Below are 16,849 nucleotides of genomic sequence, written 5' to 3' on the forward strand. Positions count from 1 at the left end.
TACCTACAGCGAGTGGAAACAATCCTTTTATTTGTTGCTGCAACCAGGAATGCAGACCTTGAGCTTCATCTTCAAGCCGGAGAGCAGCTCAGCAAGCTCTTCTTTGCATTTGACCGGATGAAATACAAGCGATTGTGGCCAAGGTATATCACGGACATGCATGACCTTAAAATAAATCACCCTCAAACATGGGAAGAAATGAAAGCGGGTAACATTTCAGTCACGAAAAGTGCTATCCCATTTGTATCCATTGGGGCGGACCATGCATGCGAGCATCTGAACAAGCTGATGAAAATCCATGCTGGCATAGTCGGCATCTCGAACAATGCCAATGCTCGTCAGAGATTCTTCATGGCCACACCTGAACTCTCCCGAGTTGTCAAAGAATATACCAGACAGTTTGATTTAGAACGTGACAAAACCAGAGAGCATCACGATCTTGGGCCAAGTGCAGTCAAGAAGTGTCATCATGTTATTGACAAGATTAAGGAAGCAATTTTGAAACATGGCAACCCATTTGCTGTTGTAGGTGACAAGTTGCACAATGTAATCACCCATGCCTACATCCCTGATGAGTACGTAAAAATGATCCTGAATGCAGATGAGACAGGTCAAAAGCTGTATGAAGACTATGTGTTGGCGCGAATCAATGGGGATGTTAGCCTATGGGCACCAGTAAAGAAGGAGAACAACAGGATGTTCATGTCGGCAAACAAGAAAACCACAGTAAAACTCCGAGACAAGACTGTTGATCTTAAGGAGACCAAGGACTTGTATGGAAGAATGATGGTTTTGGCAAGGTCCAACAGAGACATAAACCAGAAAGTGGCCATTGGGAACTACGAATTCACTCTGACCCCAAGAGCCTTTTTTGCTCCAGATGGTACAATGTTACCATGCCATGACAAATCAAAACTGATCAGTCTCCTTAACAAGTTGGTTATAGTAGAAACTCCACAGAAAGATCTGCAGCCAGAAGATAGGATGGACACAAGATCAGATGCTCCAAGTCGCAAGATAGCCCTGGTAGATGGAATGGTTCTTCTGCAAAAGATGGCCAAGAAACCGGCAACACTAGTGACAGTCAAAGATCTCAGTTACTGCTTCAATGACAGGCTTATGTCTCTCACAGAAAATTACGATGAAATAATCCTTGTGTTTGATACGTATAGGGAAAATTCTCTCAAGGATGCTACCAGGGATAAAAGAAGAAAAGGAAAGGCACCAATTCAGTACCAGGTCAGAGATGAAACAAACATTAATCATATTCCAATGAACAGGTTCCTTTCACATGACAAGACAAAGGCTGACCTGACCAACTATCTTGCTGCAAAGACTCTAGAGTTCAACAGTTCATCACAAAAACTGGTCATCACTTGTTCTTCAGGGTGTACCAGGAGCAACAAAAACTTAGTTTTCGACGACAACAATCACGAAGAAGCAGACACACTGTTGATCTACCAAGCTGTCTTGGCAACACAACGAAACCCACCGGATGCAAGGATGGTTTTCTTCTCCCCTGATACCGATGTACTGGTGTTGGTCATAGCTAACTATGACCTCATGCTGAAGAATACATCGATTTCAATGGTCTCTGGGATGATCGAGATAGAGCCAATAAGGCGAGTCATAGGGGCAGACAGAGCAAAGGCTTTGACAGCCTTCCATGCATTCACTGGTGCTGACACAACTGGAAGGTTCTCTCGAATTGGCAAAGCAATCTGGCTGCAAGCTTACATGAACGCAACACCAGATGTAATCAGTTCTCTGCAGATGCTTTCGACTGAAAAAGAAGTGAGCGAAACTATGTTGTCAACTCTTGCTACCTTCGTATGTTTTGCTTACTCTCCAAAAGGCATTTTTATTAAGAATATTCCCGAACTGCGATGGCATCTATTTTGCAAGCATATGGCAGAAAGTGACAGGTTACCTCCTACACTCGGAGCTCTAAAACAACATGTCCTCAGAGTCCATATCCAAGCCAGAGTGTGGGGACAAGCTAACATTGCTTTGCAGGATTCTCAGCTGGATCCCGAGAAGAATGGCTATCACAAAGGGTTGGATGGACAGTTGAAACCAACCATGACAGATGTTCTTCCAGCTCCAAAAGCAATAATCGAGATGATTAGTTGTCAATGCAAACATGACTGTTCTTCTTCAAGGTGTTCGTGCCGAAAAAATAACTTATCCTGTACCGATCTTTGTCAGTGTGACAGCGAGTGTATGAATGACGAGGACACTCAGACCAAATATGAAACTGATGATGACAGTGATGGTGGCGATATGTAAAGACACTCTGGTTGTTCAAAAGTTAAAAACATTAACTCTCTGCTTTTCGAGTTCGAAAATTTGTTCAAATATAAACCGATACAATTTGTAGTCGTATATAGAGTATTTATTTGGATACCACTGCATTTCTTAGTACTCAAAATGTATGTTTAGCTGTCAAAATTTAAGTTTTACGTTACTTACAAGCTGAGATATTAACGAAAATCGATGTAAATCAGCCATTTTGTAAAATCCAAGATGGCGGCCACTTAGGACTCGGGGCAAATGGAAACATTGTTTTTCTTATTGCTTATACCATAGCCTTTCCAAAAATGTACATATTTGAAACTCTCCAGAAAATTCCGGCGAAATTACATAGTGAACCGGACTATACAGCAAAAACTAATAAATATGATTCTGTGATGATACCATATTTGCGTGAAGTAAAAAACACGTACTATTTTGGAGAAGTTTTGTAACTACTTTAGTCTATATGTATGTTTGTATTTGTGATATGTTGTACTATTTTAATACTTTAATAAAAGAGATTAAACATAAAAATCCCCCCAGTTACTGCACAAAAAGTGTTATAAGATCAGCAGCACTGAGTAACCACTATTGTTTTATTATGATCACCCATACTTTTCTTAAAATATGTCTCTTAGATTTAGTGGAGCGTGAAAATATAGACAAAAGGACTTTTCCCGCAAACCCCTCTTTCAGATTTAGGACCTGCAGAACTGAATTGATTAGTATAGGGCAGCTGCTTATGTATAGGGTAGCCAGCGGATGATCCTACACATACTCTAGGCTGGCCATACACATTGGATAGAAGCTTATTGATTTCAGAGGGATGAAATGATGATTGGATGTATGTAATGCCTTCCTATGATCCAAGGCAGGTGTCGGCAGGAAGAAGGCACGTTGGATTTCAATATGCCCAATCCTTTTGTCCTGTTGAAATAAAAGCAGGGAATCTTATTTTTTTTCTTCCTACAGTAAAGAAATTCACTCAGCCAAGAGAGCAAGTTTACGGTGTTCATCAGGTCAGGTCAGGTCAGGTCGTCGGTGTATTTCTTTCATTTGACTTTCTCTGCTACTTATTTTTTACCGATTGACAATTGAGCACAACCCTCCCACTATGTTCTCATGTAGTCGGGTGTGCTGGTGTCATCAAGTGACCATTCGGAATCGTGCATGCTGGGTCGTTATTGTAAATCTGGTATCACTGTTAAAACAGATAGAAACCAGATGAAAAATGATGAAACGCAGGGCTTCATAGTGCTATTCTTTTTACTTCTTAACATTTGTTAATATACTTTCCATAATTCTTGTTATCTCTCATGTATATTTAGAGGATTTTTCACAGTACACCTTATTAAGTACATCTCTCTGATGAGAGTGGTGTATTTACTCTGAAAATTAATAGCAGAATGGCCATATAATCCTCTTACTAAATGAGCATTTTAATATCAAGGTGGTTTTTTTTTGTAATAAAGTACACAGCCAAATGGACGTAGATTTGTGACTTGTTCTGTATGCAGCCTATGTTGTGATCTAGTAATGGGACCCCTTTAATAGCACTAGACCATTAGTGGGTATTCCCTAGTACGAGAACACATCACAAATATGAGAACAGATTGGTGGGCTAAGTACAACTGTCTCCTCCTGAGAAGACAACAGTGTCCAAGAAAGAAACCTGCTCGGATGGTAAAAATGTATGAAATGCATGTATCCGGGCACTTCCTTATGGAACAACGACGCACAAGTCAGGAAATATGACGCACCTGATCCTGATGTATTTATGTACAACAAAACAAGCTACAGCTGATGCCTTCATTACACCAATCTGACTCTAAGTGGAGGCCCCACGGTGTCTAACAAAATATAGATTTCCAGGATGCAAGGATATAAAATGCTTTCAGGATATATTAAAACAAACAGCATGGGAAATAGAACAAGAGAATGGCGTAGAAATAAAGACATGCATGTATTTCTTGCACAAATATTTAACTTTTCATTTCTGAGACTGGTTCTTGTTTGACATCTATTATACCGTCTTCCATTCTGCATTTTCCCTGTTGGTACATGAATTACATTTGGAGGATTTGGAGGTTTTTGCTGTGCTTTAATAACCGTCCTCTTGAGATGTTCAGATAAATAAACGCAATTTGTCTCCAAGCTTCATTTGTAGCGGTTGTATGATACAGACCCATTAACATTCCCATACACGCTGCCTATCTGCAATAACATGCTCAAGTGTATTTTAGTGACTCGGATCCACAGTGGGGAAATGCAGAGCATGCGAGAAATTGAATTAAACAATATAATAATTAGTCTATAAGCCTATGTTGTTACACAGGGAGTGGGAATGAGGGCACCTGGCGAACAGTGGAAAGGAACAACCTGGAAACCTAATCTTAGTACAAGTAGAGGAAGTAGAGTACAAGGAGGAAAAACTATCATGTGCGTGTTCACTAAAGGGGAAGAGCATTCGATACTGTGGATAGGAAACAAATATTGAGCAGATCAAGAATGGTTTACTATTCAGAAACATCAAAAAATGTAAAGAATAATGTAAAAGTCACAGCGCATTCACCGAGAGGGAATCCAGTGGACGCCAATCCCAAATTCAGCTAGGAATTGAATATACTGCAGGTCAGCTCGGGTACAGACGGACAGGACTACAATCCACATACGGACAGCAATGCATGGACTGACCAAGGAGAACTCAAACTTACAACCTCTTATAAGCCTATGAGGTTGCCAAATAATCCATGGTCAGTCTGGGAATGGCAGTCCCACTAAGGAATATATTATAAGTACACAGTCATGAGCCAGGCTGATATGCAGCCTCCTACGTTATACAGCAGGGCACACAAACACATGCAAAACCGTCTGCTATTCATCCAGAAAAGATACAGATGATTTGCTATCGTATGCCATCCATATATGTCTGTATTTTACCTGTCTGTGTTTTGTACACCCGTAGGCCTTCCAGCTTTTATATACCGTATACGGACAATTTAATGAACAATAAAGGCCAAATACAGTTTCCTATGTTAATAGTTGTAGTGGATCCGTGAAAAACAGATCACATATGGATGGTAAGACTTGTACGTGATCTGTTATTTGAGCACTCATTGATTTACAATAAGCAAGTGTGAGCAGAAATATAAATCAACTAGATGGTAGCCCGATTCTAACGCATCGGGTATTCTAGAATATGTATGTAGTTTATTTATTAAGATTTTAAAATACATTGAATACACAGGATTCGGCCTGACTGCGCCTGTCGGTGATTGTTCGTAGTATATTGCACAGCCACGTAGTATATAGCAGCCCACGTAGTAAATAGCACAGCCACGTAGTAAATAGCACAGCCACGTAGTACATAGCACAGCCCATGGAGTATATAGCACAGCCCACGGAGTATATAGCACAGCCCACGGAGTATATAGCACAGCCCACGGAGTATATAGCACAGCCCACGGAGTATATAGCACAGCCCACGGAGTATATAGCACAGCCCACGTAGTACATAGCACAGCCACGTAGTATATAGCACAGCCCACGGAGTGTATAACAGCCCACATAGCATATAACACAGCCACGTAGTTTATAACAGCCCACGTAGTATATTGCACAGCCCACGTAGTATATTGCACAGCCCACGTAGTATATTGCACAGCCCACGTAGTATATAGCAATGTGGGCATCATATCCCTGTTAAAAAAAAAGAATTAAAATAAAAAAAATAGTGATATACTCACCTTCCGTTGGGCCCCGGATCCAGGCGAAGCGTTTACCGATGCTCCTCGCGCACTCCGGTCCCAAGAGTGCATTGCGGTCTCGGAAGATGATGACGTAGCGGTCTTGCGAGACCGCTACGTCATCATCTCGCAAGATCGCAATGCATGGAGCGGTCAGCGGAGCGTCGCGAGGAGCGGGAAAGGCCTGTTCCTGATCCGGGGGTGGGGGTGGGGGTGTCGACGGACGGTGAGTATATAACGATTTTTTATTTTTTTAATTATTTTTAACATTAGATCTTTTTACTATTGATGCCGCATAGGCAGCATCAATAGTAAAAAGTTGGTCACACAGGGTTAATAGCAGCGTTAATGGAGTGCGTTACACCGCGGCTTAACGCGGTCTGCTAACGCCATTAACTCTGTGTGAGCGCTGACTGGAGGGGAGTATGGAGCGGGCACTGACTGCGGGGAGTAAGGAGCGCCCATTTTGCCGCCGGATTGTGCCCGTCGCTGATTGGTAGCGGCATAACAGCCACGACCAATCAGCGACTTGGGATTTCCATTACAGACACACAGAAAGACGGAAGTGACCCTTAGACAATTATATAGTAGAAGTAGTGCATGGCGTGTTTTTTTTTATTGTTAACATTCAGGCCAAAATGTCCGGGTCAGTGTTTAAAAACGTTTTTGTGAACTACCTCAATTACTTGCATTGGAAAGTGTGCTGTCTGTATGGCACCCATTTTGCATACGGACAGCACACAGATGGTTAATGCACTCATTGGAAGGAGAACTACCGTAAGTGTAGACAGGAGCTGGGAAGTCATCATCAGTATCTTCGATAGGGGTTTCTGTCCATAACCTGGGGGATATCTTCAGTGGTATAGCACATACACTCTTTCATACACTTTCATACAGAAACTTTTATTAATTTAGATGGTGAAAACATTCAGTGAACATAAAGCCATATAATTCCCAATTATCACCTTATTTATCATGAAACCCTATGACCTCACTATACTATGAAACTCCAGATAGAAAAAAAACTAAATACGGAAAGATTAGTAGAATTACACGTATTTGGGGACTAGAGACAGGATGAATAAAATAGAAAAAAAAAAAGACAACCTGGACTGCTACTTTAATAATAACCCTTGAGTTCTAAAACGCATCAGTGGTGTGAGATGCTGCAATTCTGTCTTCACACATGTATCAAGTATGTGCATCATGTAAAAATGCAATTTTAAAAAAAAATTAATTAAGTTCCTTAGCCGATATGATCGAGACAAAAGCAGGAAATTGTTTATGAGGCATCTTTTATGTCAGTTTTGCTTCTAGTTGTCTTGTTGCATGCGATTAGCATCTAATATATAATTGCCTAGAATACTACTTCCTGCAATTTGTGCCAACTTCCGTGGCTTTGTCCAGAGCTAATGTCCGGAGCCTAATGTCCGGAGCCTAATGTCCGGAGCCTAATGTCCGGAGCCTAATGTCCGGAGCCTAATGTCCGGAGCCTAATGTCCGGAGCCTAATGTCCGGAGCCTAATGTCCGGAGCCTAATGTCCGGAGCCTAATGTCCGGAGCCTAATGTCCGGAGCCTAATGTCCGGAGCCTAATGTCCGGAGCCTAATGTCCGGAGCCTAATGTCCGGAGCCTAATGTCCGGAGCCTAATGTCCGGAGCCTAATGTCCGGAGCCTAATGTCCGGAGCCTAATGTCCGGAGCCTAATGTCCGGAGCCTAATGTCCGGAGCCTAATGTCCGGAGCCTAATGTCCGGAGCCTAATGTCCGGAGCCTAATGTCCGGAGCCTAATGTCCGGAGCCTAATGTCCGGAGATAAGTGACATCACCAGTGTCCTACACCCAGGCAGAGCACAGGGGCCCCAGGCAGCATATGGGGCCCCAGGCAGAGCACAGTGGCCCCAGGCAGAGCACAGGGGCCCCAGGCAGCCTATGGGGCCCCAGGCAGAGCACAGGGGCCCCAGGCAGAGCACAGGGGCCCCAGGCAGAGCACAGGGGCCCCAGGCAGCATATGGGGCCCCAGGCAGAGCACAGGGGCCCCAGGCAGCATATGGGGCCCCAGGCAGAGCACAGTGGCCCCAGGCAGAGCACAGTGGCCCCAGGCAGAGCACGGGGCCCCAGGCAGAGCACAGGGGCCCCAGGCAGAACATGGGGCCCCAGGCAGAGCTCAGGGGCCCCAGGCAGAGCACAGGGGCCCCAGGCAGCATATGGGGCCCCAGGCAGAGCACAGGGTCCCCAGGCAGCATATGGGGCCCCAGGCAGAGCACAGGGGCCCCAGGCAGCATATGGGGCCCCAGGCAGAGCACAGGGGCCCCAGGCAGAACATGGGGCCCCAGGCAGAGCACAGTGGCCCCAGGCAGCATATGGGGCCCCAGGCAGAGCACAGTGGCCCCAGGCAGAGCACAGGGGCCCCAGGCAGCATATGGGGCCCCAGGCAGAGCACAGTGGTCCCAGGCAGAGCACAGGGGCCCCAGGCAGCTTATGGGGCCCCAGGCAGAGCACAGTGGCCCCAGGCAGAACATGGGGCCCCAGGCAGAGCACAGTGGCCCCAGGCAGAGCACAGGGGCCCCAGGCAGAGCACAGGGGCCCCAGGCAGAACATGGGGCCCCAGGCAGAGCACAGTGGCCCCAGGCAGAACATGGGGCCCCAGGCAGAGCACAGTGGCCCCAGGCAGAGCACAGGGGCCCCAGGCAGAGCACAGGGGCCCCAGGCAGAGCACAGGGGCCCCAGGCAGAGCACAGGGGCCCCAGGCAGAGCACAGGGGCCCCAGGCAGAGCACAGGGGCCCCAGGCAGAGCACAGGCAGAGCACAGTGGCCCCAGGCAGAGCACACACCAAACCGGAGGCCGAGGGTCCCCGCCCACCAAATCGGAGGCCGAGGGTCCCCGCCCACCAAATCGGAGGCCGAGGGTCCCCGCCCACCAAATCGGAGGCCGAGGGTCCCCGCCCACCAAATCGGAGGCCGAGGGTCCCCGCCCACCAAATTGGAGGCCGAGGGTCCCCGCCCACCAAATTGGAGGCCGAGGGTCCCCACCCACCAAATCGGAGGATAAGGGGCCCCGCCAACCAAATCGGAGGCCGAGGGGCCCCGCCAACCAAATCGGAGGCCGAGGGGCCCCGCCAACCAAATCGGAGGCCGAGGGGCCCCGCCAACCAAATCGGAGGCCGAGGGGCCCCGCCAACCAAATCGGAGGCCGAGGGGCCTGGCCCCGCCCACCAAAGCGGAGGCCGAGGGGCCCCGCCCACCACATCGGAGGCCGAGGGGCCCCACCAACCAAATCGGAGGCCGAGGGGCCCCGCCAACCAAATCGGAGGCCGAGGAGCCCCGCCCACCAAATCGAAGGCCGAGCGGCCCCGCCCACCAAAGCGGAGGCCGAGGGTCCCCGCCCACCAAATCGGAGGACGAGGGGCCCCACCTGTGAAAATTTTACTGTGAAAATACCTGATGGGCACACAAGTATGCGCCAGTATGGGTACTAAGAGCTTTTCCACATAATGAAATATTTTAAAATGTCATAGAACATACCAATATACATAGTTATTGATACATATTATTTATTATTTACATTATTGTTCTTAAGCAAAGAACCGTTGTTGTGGCATTTGCCACAACACGCAAAGTTGTTGTCTGATGTCTTTCATCACTCCCCTCATAAGCATGTTCATGGATCCTGTGTAACTGTACCTTAAATAACAAGAATTGTCAAGAGCTGGTGAGTGCAGCCATTTTTTGTTCTTTCTTACTATTATTTATTAATTGTATTATTCTTACATTTGAATAAATAAAGTATATATGGATTCTAGACTCCCGATTCTTTAGAATCGGGCTGCCATCTAGTGTGTGATAAATTTGCATCTTCAGTTGTAAGATCTGTGTCTAGAAATGTTTTCCACTTTTCAAAGCACTTCCCCTACTGGTGTGATTTTGCAATTTTTTGTGCATAAATGAAAAAAAAAAAAAAACTTGCATGTCAAGTCGCATGTCAAGGAAAATAAAAAATGATGGACTTGGCGTAAAATGCTTCCAAAAGGATGGAAACTTTTAGAAATGTATTTAAAAACTAAAACTAATGCACAATGCTCCTAAATTCTGATAACCATATGATAAATCCCCCCACTGTGTTGGCTTTGTGACACCATGATTCAATATACCGTATATACTCGAGTATAAGCCGAGATTTTCAGCCCAAATTTTTGGGCTGAAAGTGCCCCTCTCGGCTTATACTCGAGTCACTGTCGGCGGCGGGGTCAGCGGGTAAGGGGGAGAGAGCGTGTCGCATACTCACCTAGTCCCGGCGCTCCTGGCGCTCCCCCTGCCCGTCCCACGGTCTTCGGTGCCGCAGCTCTTCCCCTGTTCAGCGGTCACGTGGGACCGCTCATTAAAGTTTTGAATATGGACTCCACTCCCATAGGGGTGGAGCCGCATATTCATTCCTCTAATCAGCGGTAACCGCTGACAGAGGAAGAGGCTGCGGCACCCGGAGACCAGCTGTCCGGGATAAGGAGCCAGGGACGCCGGGAGCAGGTAAGTATCTCATAGTCACCTGTCCGCGTTCCACACGCCGGGCGCTGCTCCGTCTTCCCGTCCTCTTGCTCTGACTGTTCAGGTCAGAGGGCGCGATGACGTACTAGTGTGCGCGCCGCCCTCTGCCTGAACAGTCAGTGCGGAGAGACGCCGAGACGGGACGCTGAGGAGCTTGCAAGCAAGAGAGGTGAGTATGTCATTTTTTTTTTTTTTTTATTGCAGCAGCAGCATCATTATATATTGCACAGATTTATATGGGGCAATAATGAACGGTGCAGAGCTTTGTATATGGCACAGCTTTCTATGGGGCAATAATCAACGGTGCAGAGCATTGTATATGGCACAGCTTTCTGTGGGGCAATAATCAACGATGCAGAGCTTTGTATATGGCACAGCTTTCTATGGAGCATCTATGGGGCCATAATGAACTGCAGAGCATTATATATGGGGCAGCTTTATGTGGAGCATCTATAGGGCCATACTGAACGGTGCAGAGCATTATATATGGCACAGCTTTATGTGGAGCATCTATGGGTCCATACTGAACGGTGCAGAGCATTCTATATGGGGAACAGCTTTATGTGGAGCATCTATGGGGCCATAATGAACGGTGCAGAGCATTATATGTGGCACAGCTTTATAAGGAGCATCTATGGGGCCATAATGAACGGTGCAGAGCATTATATGTGGTACAGCTTTATATGGAGCATCTATGGGGCCATAATGAACGGTATGGAGCATCTATTTTTAATTTTGAAATTCACCGGTAGCTGCTGCATTTCCCACCCTAGGCTTATACTCGAGTCAATAAGTTTTCCCAGTTTTTTGAGGCAAAATTAGGGGGGTCGGCTTATACTCGGGTCGGCTTATACTCGAGTATATACGGTAAGTGGTCTTCTACGAACTGCTCATCGATTCATCAATTTCCATAGGACATTGCCGTGGCTTAGTTCTGATATAAAGTTTCCCATCAATACAACACTGACTATTATCAAAATACCAGAGTCCAAATGCCCAGTATAACTTTAGACAATTTTATATACTCTACCTCTGTTTTTAACGACAGCCCACTATTAAAGAAAATAGCAGACACAGCAATATATGTTATGGTGATTTCTGGCTTCAATGGTCCTATAAGAAAAGAGAAACCAACAATTAGTATCACATTTTACACGTAGTAATTATTGTGGGGGCAGATCACAGTAGTAAGACAGCAGTACACAATCTAATGCTCTTTCCAATGTCACTGTATTGAAATTGGCTGAATAATCACAGTATAAGCCTACAATTGTTTTAGGGTTACTCACAGCATAAACTACATTTTTATCCATGGCATCAAATTACAGTAATTTAGCTGTTCCATTCATGTACTTGAGAAATTGTTAAAATAGAATTGCGAACAAATTCCATTACCAAACACAGCTAGGGCTCATTCACATGTCAGTTTTCCACGTACGAGTGGTGTGCTTATTCCAAGGATAGAAAATCGTACCTGTGACAATCTAGGGGGCTGGTCACCTGATTTTTTACGGACCGAGTGGTCCTTGTAAAAATCGTGGAGACGTATCAGATATTAATTGTGTTGGATCAAACAAGGCAATGAAAGTCAACGGATCTGTGGAGAGGGGAAAAAAAAAAAAATTGGACAGCGCTGCGTTTCACTAGAAAACAGGAGGGTGGCGGAAGAGGGGCAAGAAGCACAAACAGGGTCATATCCAGTAGAAAGGTGGAGGTGAAGTAACAGGCAGAAGGTAAAGAAACATTTTTTTTTTCCATCAGTGAAAAACTGATAAAACTGATGAAATTCAGTCTGTTTTTCTAGTACATTAAAAAAAAAAAAACGATAACCGAAAACAGGCCTTAGGGGGTCTTTACACATAAGAAATTATTCTAATGTGCAAAAATCAGTCTGCGTTTCAATGTTTCTTTTAAGAGTTTATCAGAGCTTGGGCAGTGTCAGTTTTTTACCTGAGTTTCATTTGATTTTCTCGTATGAAAAAAAACCAAATAAAACTGATGGACGTTTCACAAGCTTCTATCAAACAATCAGCACGCTAACGGCATCTCAGTGCTGTCCTATATTTCTCATGGATCCATAGGGAAGTTTGATCCAACACTCGGATCAATATCAGACAAGTCTCTGTGTTTTTTTGCCGACTGAGGAGAGAGAAAAAAAAATTACCGGTAATTAAAATCGGACATGTGAACCCTCCCATAGACTATCGCAAGTATGAGTGCTAACCATGAAAAACGTGTATAGCACCTGTACAAGAGAAACTGAAGTCTGAATGAGTCCTTACACATTCATATAATCCTGGTGCGGTAATAATTCATCCATGTTCTGGACTCCCAACTTGGTTGGTTCGTCCTTATGAGAAATGGATGTATTAAAGCAAACATGAACACTCAAAATCCAAAGAAAAATAGTCCTATTTCTCATCAACTCCGCAGATGGAAAGGTCATCACAAAATGATTTTATTATTAAAATCAGATTTTTACTTTAAAAAGGATCTTTCACTACTACAAGGCTCTGGACCCTCACACAGGTATCGGGGCATACAGTCAGTCAATCTCCTTCTTGCCCAACACAAGAGATGGGCGAACCCAAACAGTAAAGTTCAACGTCCGTACCAAACGTCTACTGTTCAGGCATGGACACCGAAAACAGGCTTCAACAGGAAGTCTGTGTTTGTCATGTGCATGACAGTGCGACAAACACCGTGGTTCCCACACTGTCAAATGTACTCATTGCTCTGTAAATAATATTTTTTTTTTTTTTTTTTTTAAATAGTGTGGGTTCCCAAGTATTTTTTATTTTATTTAAAAATACGGCATGGGGACCCCTCTACTTTTGATAACCAACCTTGCTGAAGCTGACAGCTGAGGGTTGCAGGACCCAGCTGTGAGTTTTGCCTCGCTGGTTATCAAAATATGGGGGAACCCACACCATTTTTTTTTTTTTTTTTTTTTAATTATTTCTTTACAGCACACGAGTGACTGATGAATACTCCCGCCGCTCCTGCTCTCGACGTTATTAGAGGCAGCAGGTGTCAGATGATGGGATCAGTAGCCCCATCAGTTGACACCAGTGACCGGAGGTAAACTGGTATAACTTTAGGCTATGTGCACACGCTGCGGACTGGTCTGTGGATTTTTCTGCACTGATTTTGATAAATCCGCAGGGCAAAAAAAACTGCCTTTTTCCTGCGGATTTATTGTGGTTTTACCGCGGATTTACTGCGGTTTTTGTGCGGATTCTGTTTTACACCTGCGTTTTTTTAATATGGAGCAGGTGTCAAACCGCTGCGGATTCCGCACAAAGAACTGACATGCTGCGGAAAATAAACCGCAGCGTTTCCGCGCGTTTTTTTCCGCAACATGTGCACATGGCCTTATACCTCCGATCACAGCTGAGTGCTCATGCTGTCTTTTGACAGCATGGGAACCGAGGCTGTCTAACCGGCGGCGATTTTACCGCTGATCAGAAGTGGCGTTTGCGACGCGGTCATACACCTGACAACCTGGGAAGCACTTGATGTTCGGGCCCCCATCAAGTGAATGGGGTCCGGGTTCGGGTTTGCGTATGGGTACTATTCTGGTACCTGAACTTTTTGTAACTGTTTGGCCGAACTCGAACTTCCAGGTGTCAGCCCATCTCTACCCAACACCTGTATTATGTACAGAGCATTGCATGTGGAAAATGCTGCTGCTATGAACTTCATTGCCCTGATGCTCCCATGCTGCAGCTCTCCTCCTTAGCTGATGCTGTAATGACTGGAGGCAACAGGAGGAAGGGGTTCCCAGTGTGGTCAAATAAGACATTAAGTGTAGTCAGATCAGGCTGAAAAGGTCTCTTCATATTCTCTGTGGTCTTTTGCATGTTTCCTCCATACATGATGCTACTTTCTTATGATTGGTCAGGATTAGAGAGGGGAAAAAGTAAATGTTCTCACAGAAGAAATTCTGATACTGCTCCCTTGAAGGGCAAATTTACATATTTGGTGAAGTAACATGTAGAAGTACATATCTCCACAAATAAATTCTTGTCAGCAACCACATGGAAATAAGCAGTAAATCTGAAAGGACAGCGTCCTCTCCCCTCTGTACCAGTCAGTCATTGGAAATTTGTGTACTGTAAATGATATCTATAACCAGGAACGGACTGGGGCAGAAATTCAGCCCTGGCATTTGAAATCACAAAAGCCCATGTTGTCCCCGTCCCCATGAACCAGATTGGATATATTACTAATATTACCTTGGATGGAGGAAAGGAAGATTTACTACAAGACCAATATTTCTAATGATTCCCCTGACCTGCTGGGATAAGTGATGGAGTCAGCGACTTTGTGCTTTGTCGAAACTCTTAACAGTATGAGTGTCTTGAGAACACCAATTCTGTTAACAACTTAGCAGACAAGGCAGCCCATGGCCAGACAGGCCCTTCTGGCATTTGCCAGAATTGCCAGATGGCCAGTCCAGCCCTGTCTATAACCCTGTATGTAACCCCTTTCTCATGTACAGCACCATGGAATTACACTGTGTTCCAAATTATTATGCACAAAGAGTTTACGAGTGATAAGGTTAGAATTTTTTTGTCTGTCATTTAACCCTAGATCGCATGACGTTAAAAATATACATATTAACGTATTGGGGGCCTTTTAGGCCCCCATGCACATAATGTAGAAAAACACACTTAAATAACTTTCACAAGTTTATTTCAAAATTGCTCAATAAAATATGAATAGTGGACAAAAGTTTAATTATAATTTTTCACAGAAAACACCAAAAAAATCTTTTTTTTCCCCCAAATTTCACACAAAGACATGAAAACACACAAAAACGCATAGAAATCTATAGCAAACTAGCTGCAGCTACATTTTTATTCTAACTTTCTTTTCTATTATATTAGTCTTCCAAACAATTCTGACAAGTTATTTTTTCAGAAGAGTGTTCTTTGCAAACAGTTTCCTTACAAGTGGAACAATGTCGCTCAGTTTTCCTCTCTATGTTTCTTGGACACATGAAACAACGCTTTCGTTTTCTTTCTCCTGGCTCTGGAATAATCTGAAACTACGCCACACCGTTTCATTGCTTCTTTAGTTTGCTTTGGCAAGCATTTCAAGTCGCTTCGCTCTATCATGTGAGGCATTACAAGTTCATGACAATGGTCCTTCAAGAATATGCGTCCTTCCTCTGTGCATGAAATTCCGGATGAGTTTCGGTATAAATAATGAATGAATTTAGGGCTGCTCCATCAAGCATATTTGAAAATAGTACTACAGGCCATCGTTTTGTTTGCCTCTTACAGAAATATTCTCCCACCATCTCATCCATTTTATCTACACCTCCTTTTGTTGTATTGTAATGCAGGATGATTTCTGGTTTCAATTTTTTGTCATTGCTGTCAACACTGCAATCGTGATGCATGGTACTGAGTAAAATTACAGATTTCTCCTTCGCCTTGTAAGATACCAAAGTCGCTTTGTTATTGAATCCAAAGACACTCTCATAAAGTGCTCGCTGACGATTGTGTTTGAGTGCTTCTGGAATTTCTCATCTGTTTTGCTTTATAGTACCAACAAGTGTAATAGCTTTTGCAAGCAGAAAATTGCCTAGTTCAACATTGGTGAAATAATTGTCCATGGTAATGTTTCTACCTGAATTGAATATTGGAACAGCAAGAGTTTTGACTATTTCAGATCCTTCTGTACTGGTGCACCAAGCTCTTTGCCACAGTAGATTACGCCATAATAATTTGCAGAATCACACATCCAGAAGATTTTTATTCCGTACTTGGCTGGCTTGCTGGGCATGTATTGTATGAACTTACAGCGTCCTCTGAACGGTACAAGTTGCTCATCCACAGTAACATTAGTCCTAGGATTGTAAAGTTTTGTGCAGTTTTTGATAAATATGTTCCAGATATAACTGATAGGGGCTAATTTGTCTGTTTCAAACCTCGCTGCACGAGTTCGCTTATCATCAAAGTGAATGATTCTTCTAATTTCCTCATATCTGCCCACTGACATTGCCGCCTCTAGCCTTTGCAAGCTGAAAATGAATCAGATTTCCTCTCAACAGCTTATCTTATCACAGGTCCTTCAGCAATTAGCTCACAGTGTATACTGTCCTCAGTACTCTATACACAGCTCATTACTGTGTTCCGAAGGACCTGAGGTGATGTCATGGCCTTATCACTCCCTCCAAAAATCACAGGACATCCTCACATGTTATTATCCACACCCTGGCCCCTCCACCAGCATTACTGAGTACAAATAAAGTAA

The 16,849-nt window shown here is 44.4% G+C and overlaps 1 protein-coding gene across 2 annotated transcripts in view; it reads right to left on the minus strand.

The window, feature by feature from the left end:
* SLC10A7 (solute carrier family 10 member 7) overlaps positions 1-16,849 on the minus strand; it is a 346,730-nt gene that overhangs the window by 264,764 nt on the left and 65,117 nt on the right. For both annotated transcript variants that reach the window (XM_077279290.1, XM_077279289.1), the window contains exon 2: positions 11,613-11,695. In XM_077279290.1, coding sequence (XP_077135405.1) covers positions 11,613-11,695 — 83 coding nt within the window. The remainder of the gene's footprint in view (positions 1-11,612; positions 11,696-16,849) is intronic.

This window comes from Ranitomeya variabilis, chromosome 1, assembly GCF_051348905.1.
Source record: "Ranitomeya variabilis isolate aRanVar5 chromosome 1, aRanVar5.hap1, whole genome shotgun sequence".
NCBI classification, from domain to species: domain Eukaryota; kingdom Metazoa; phylum Chordata; class Amphibia; order Anura; family Dendrobatidae; genus Ranitomeya; species Ranitomeya variabilis.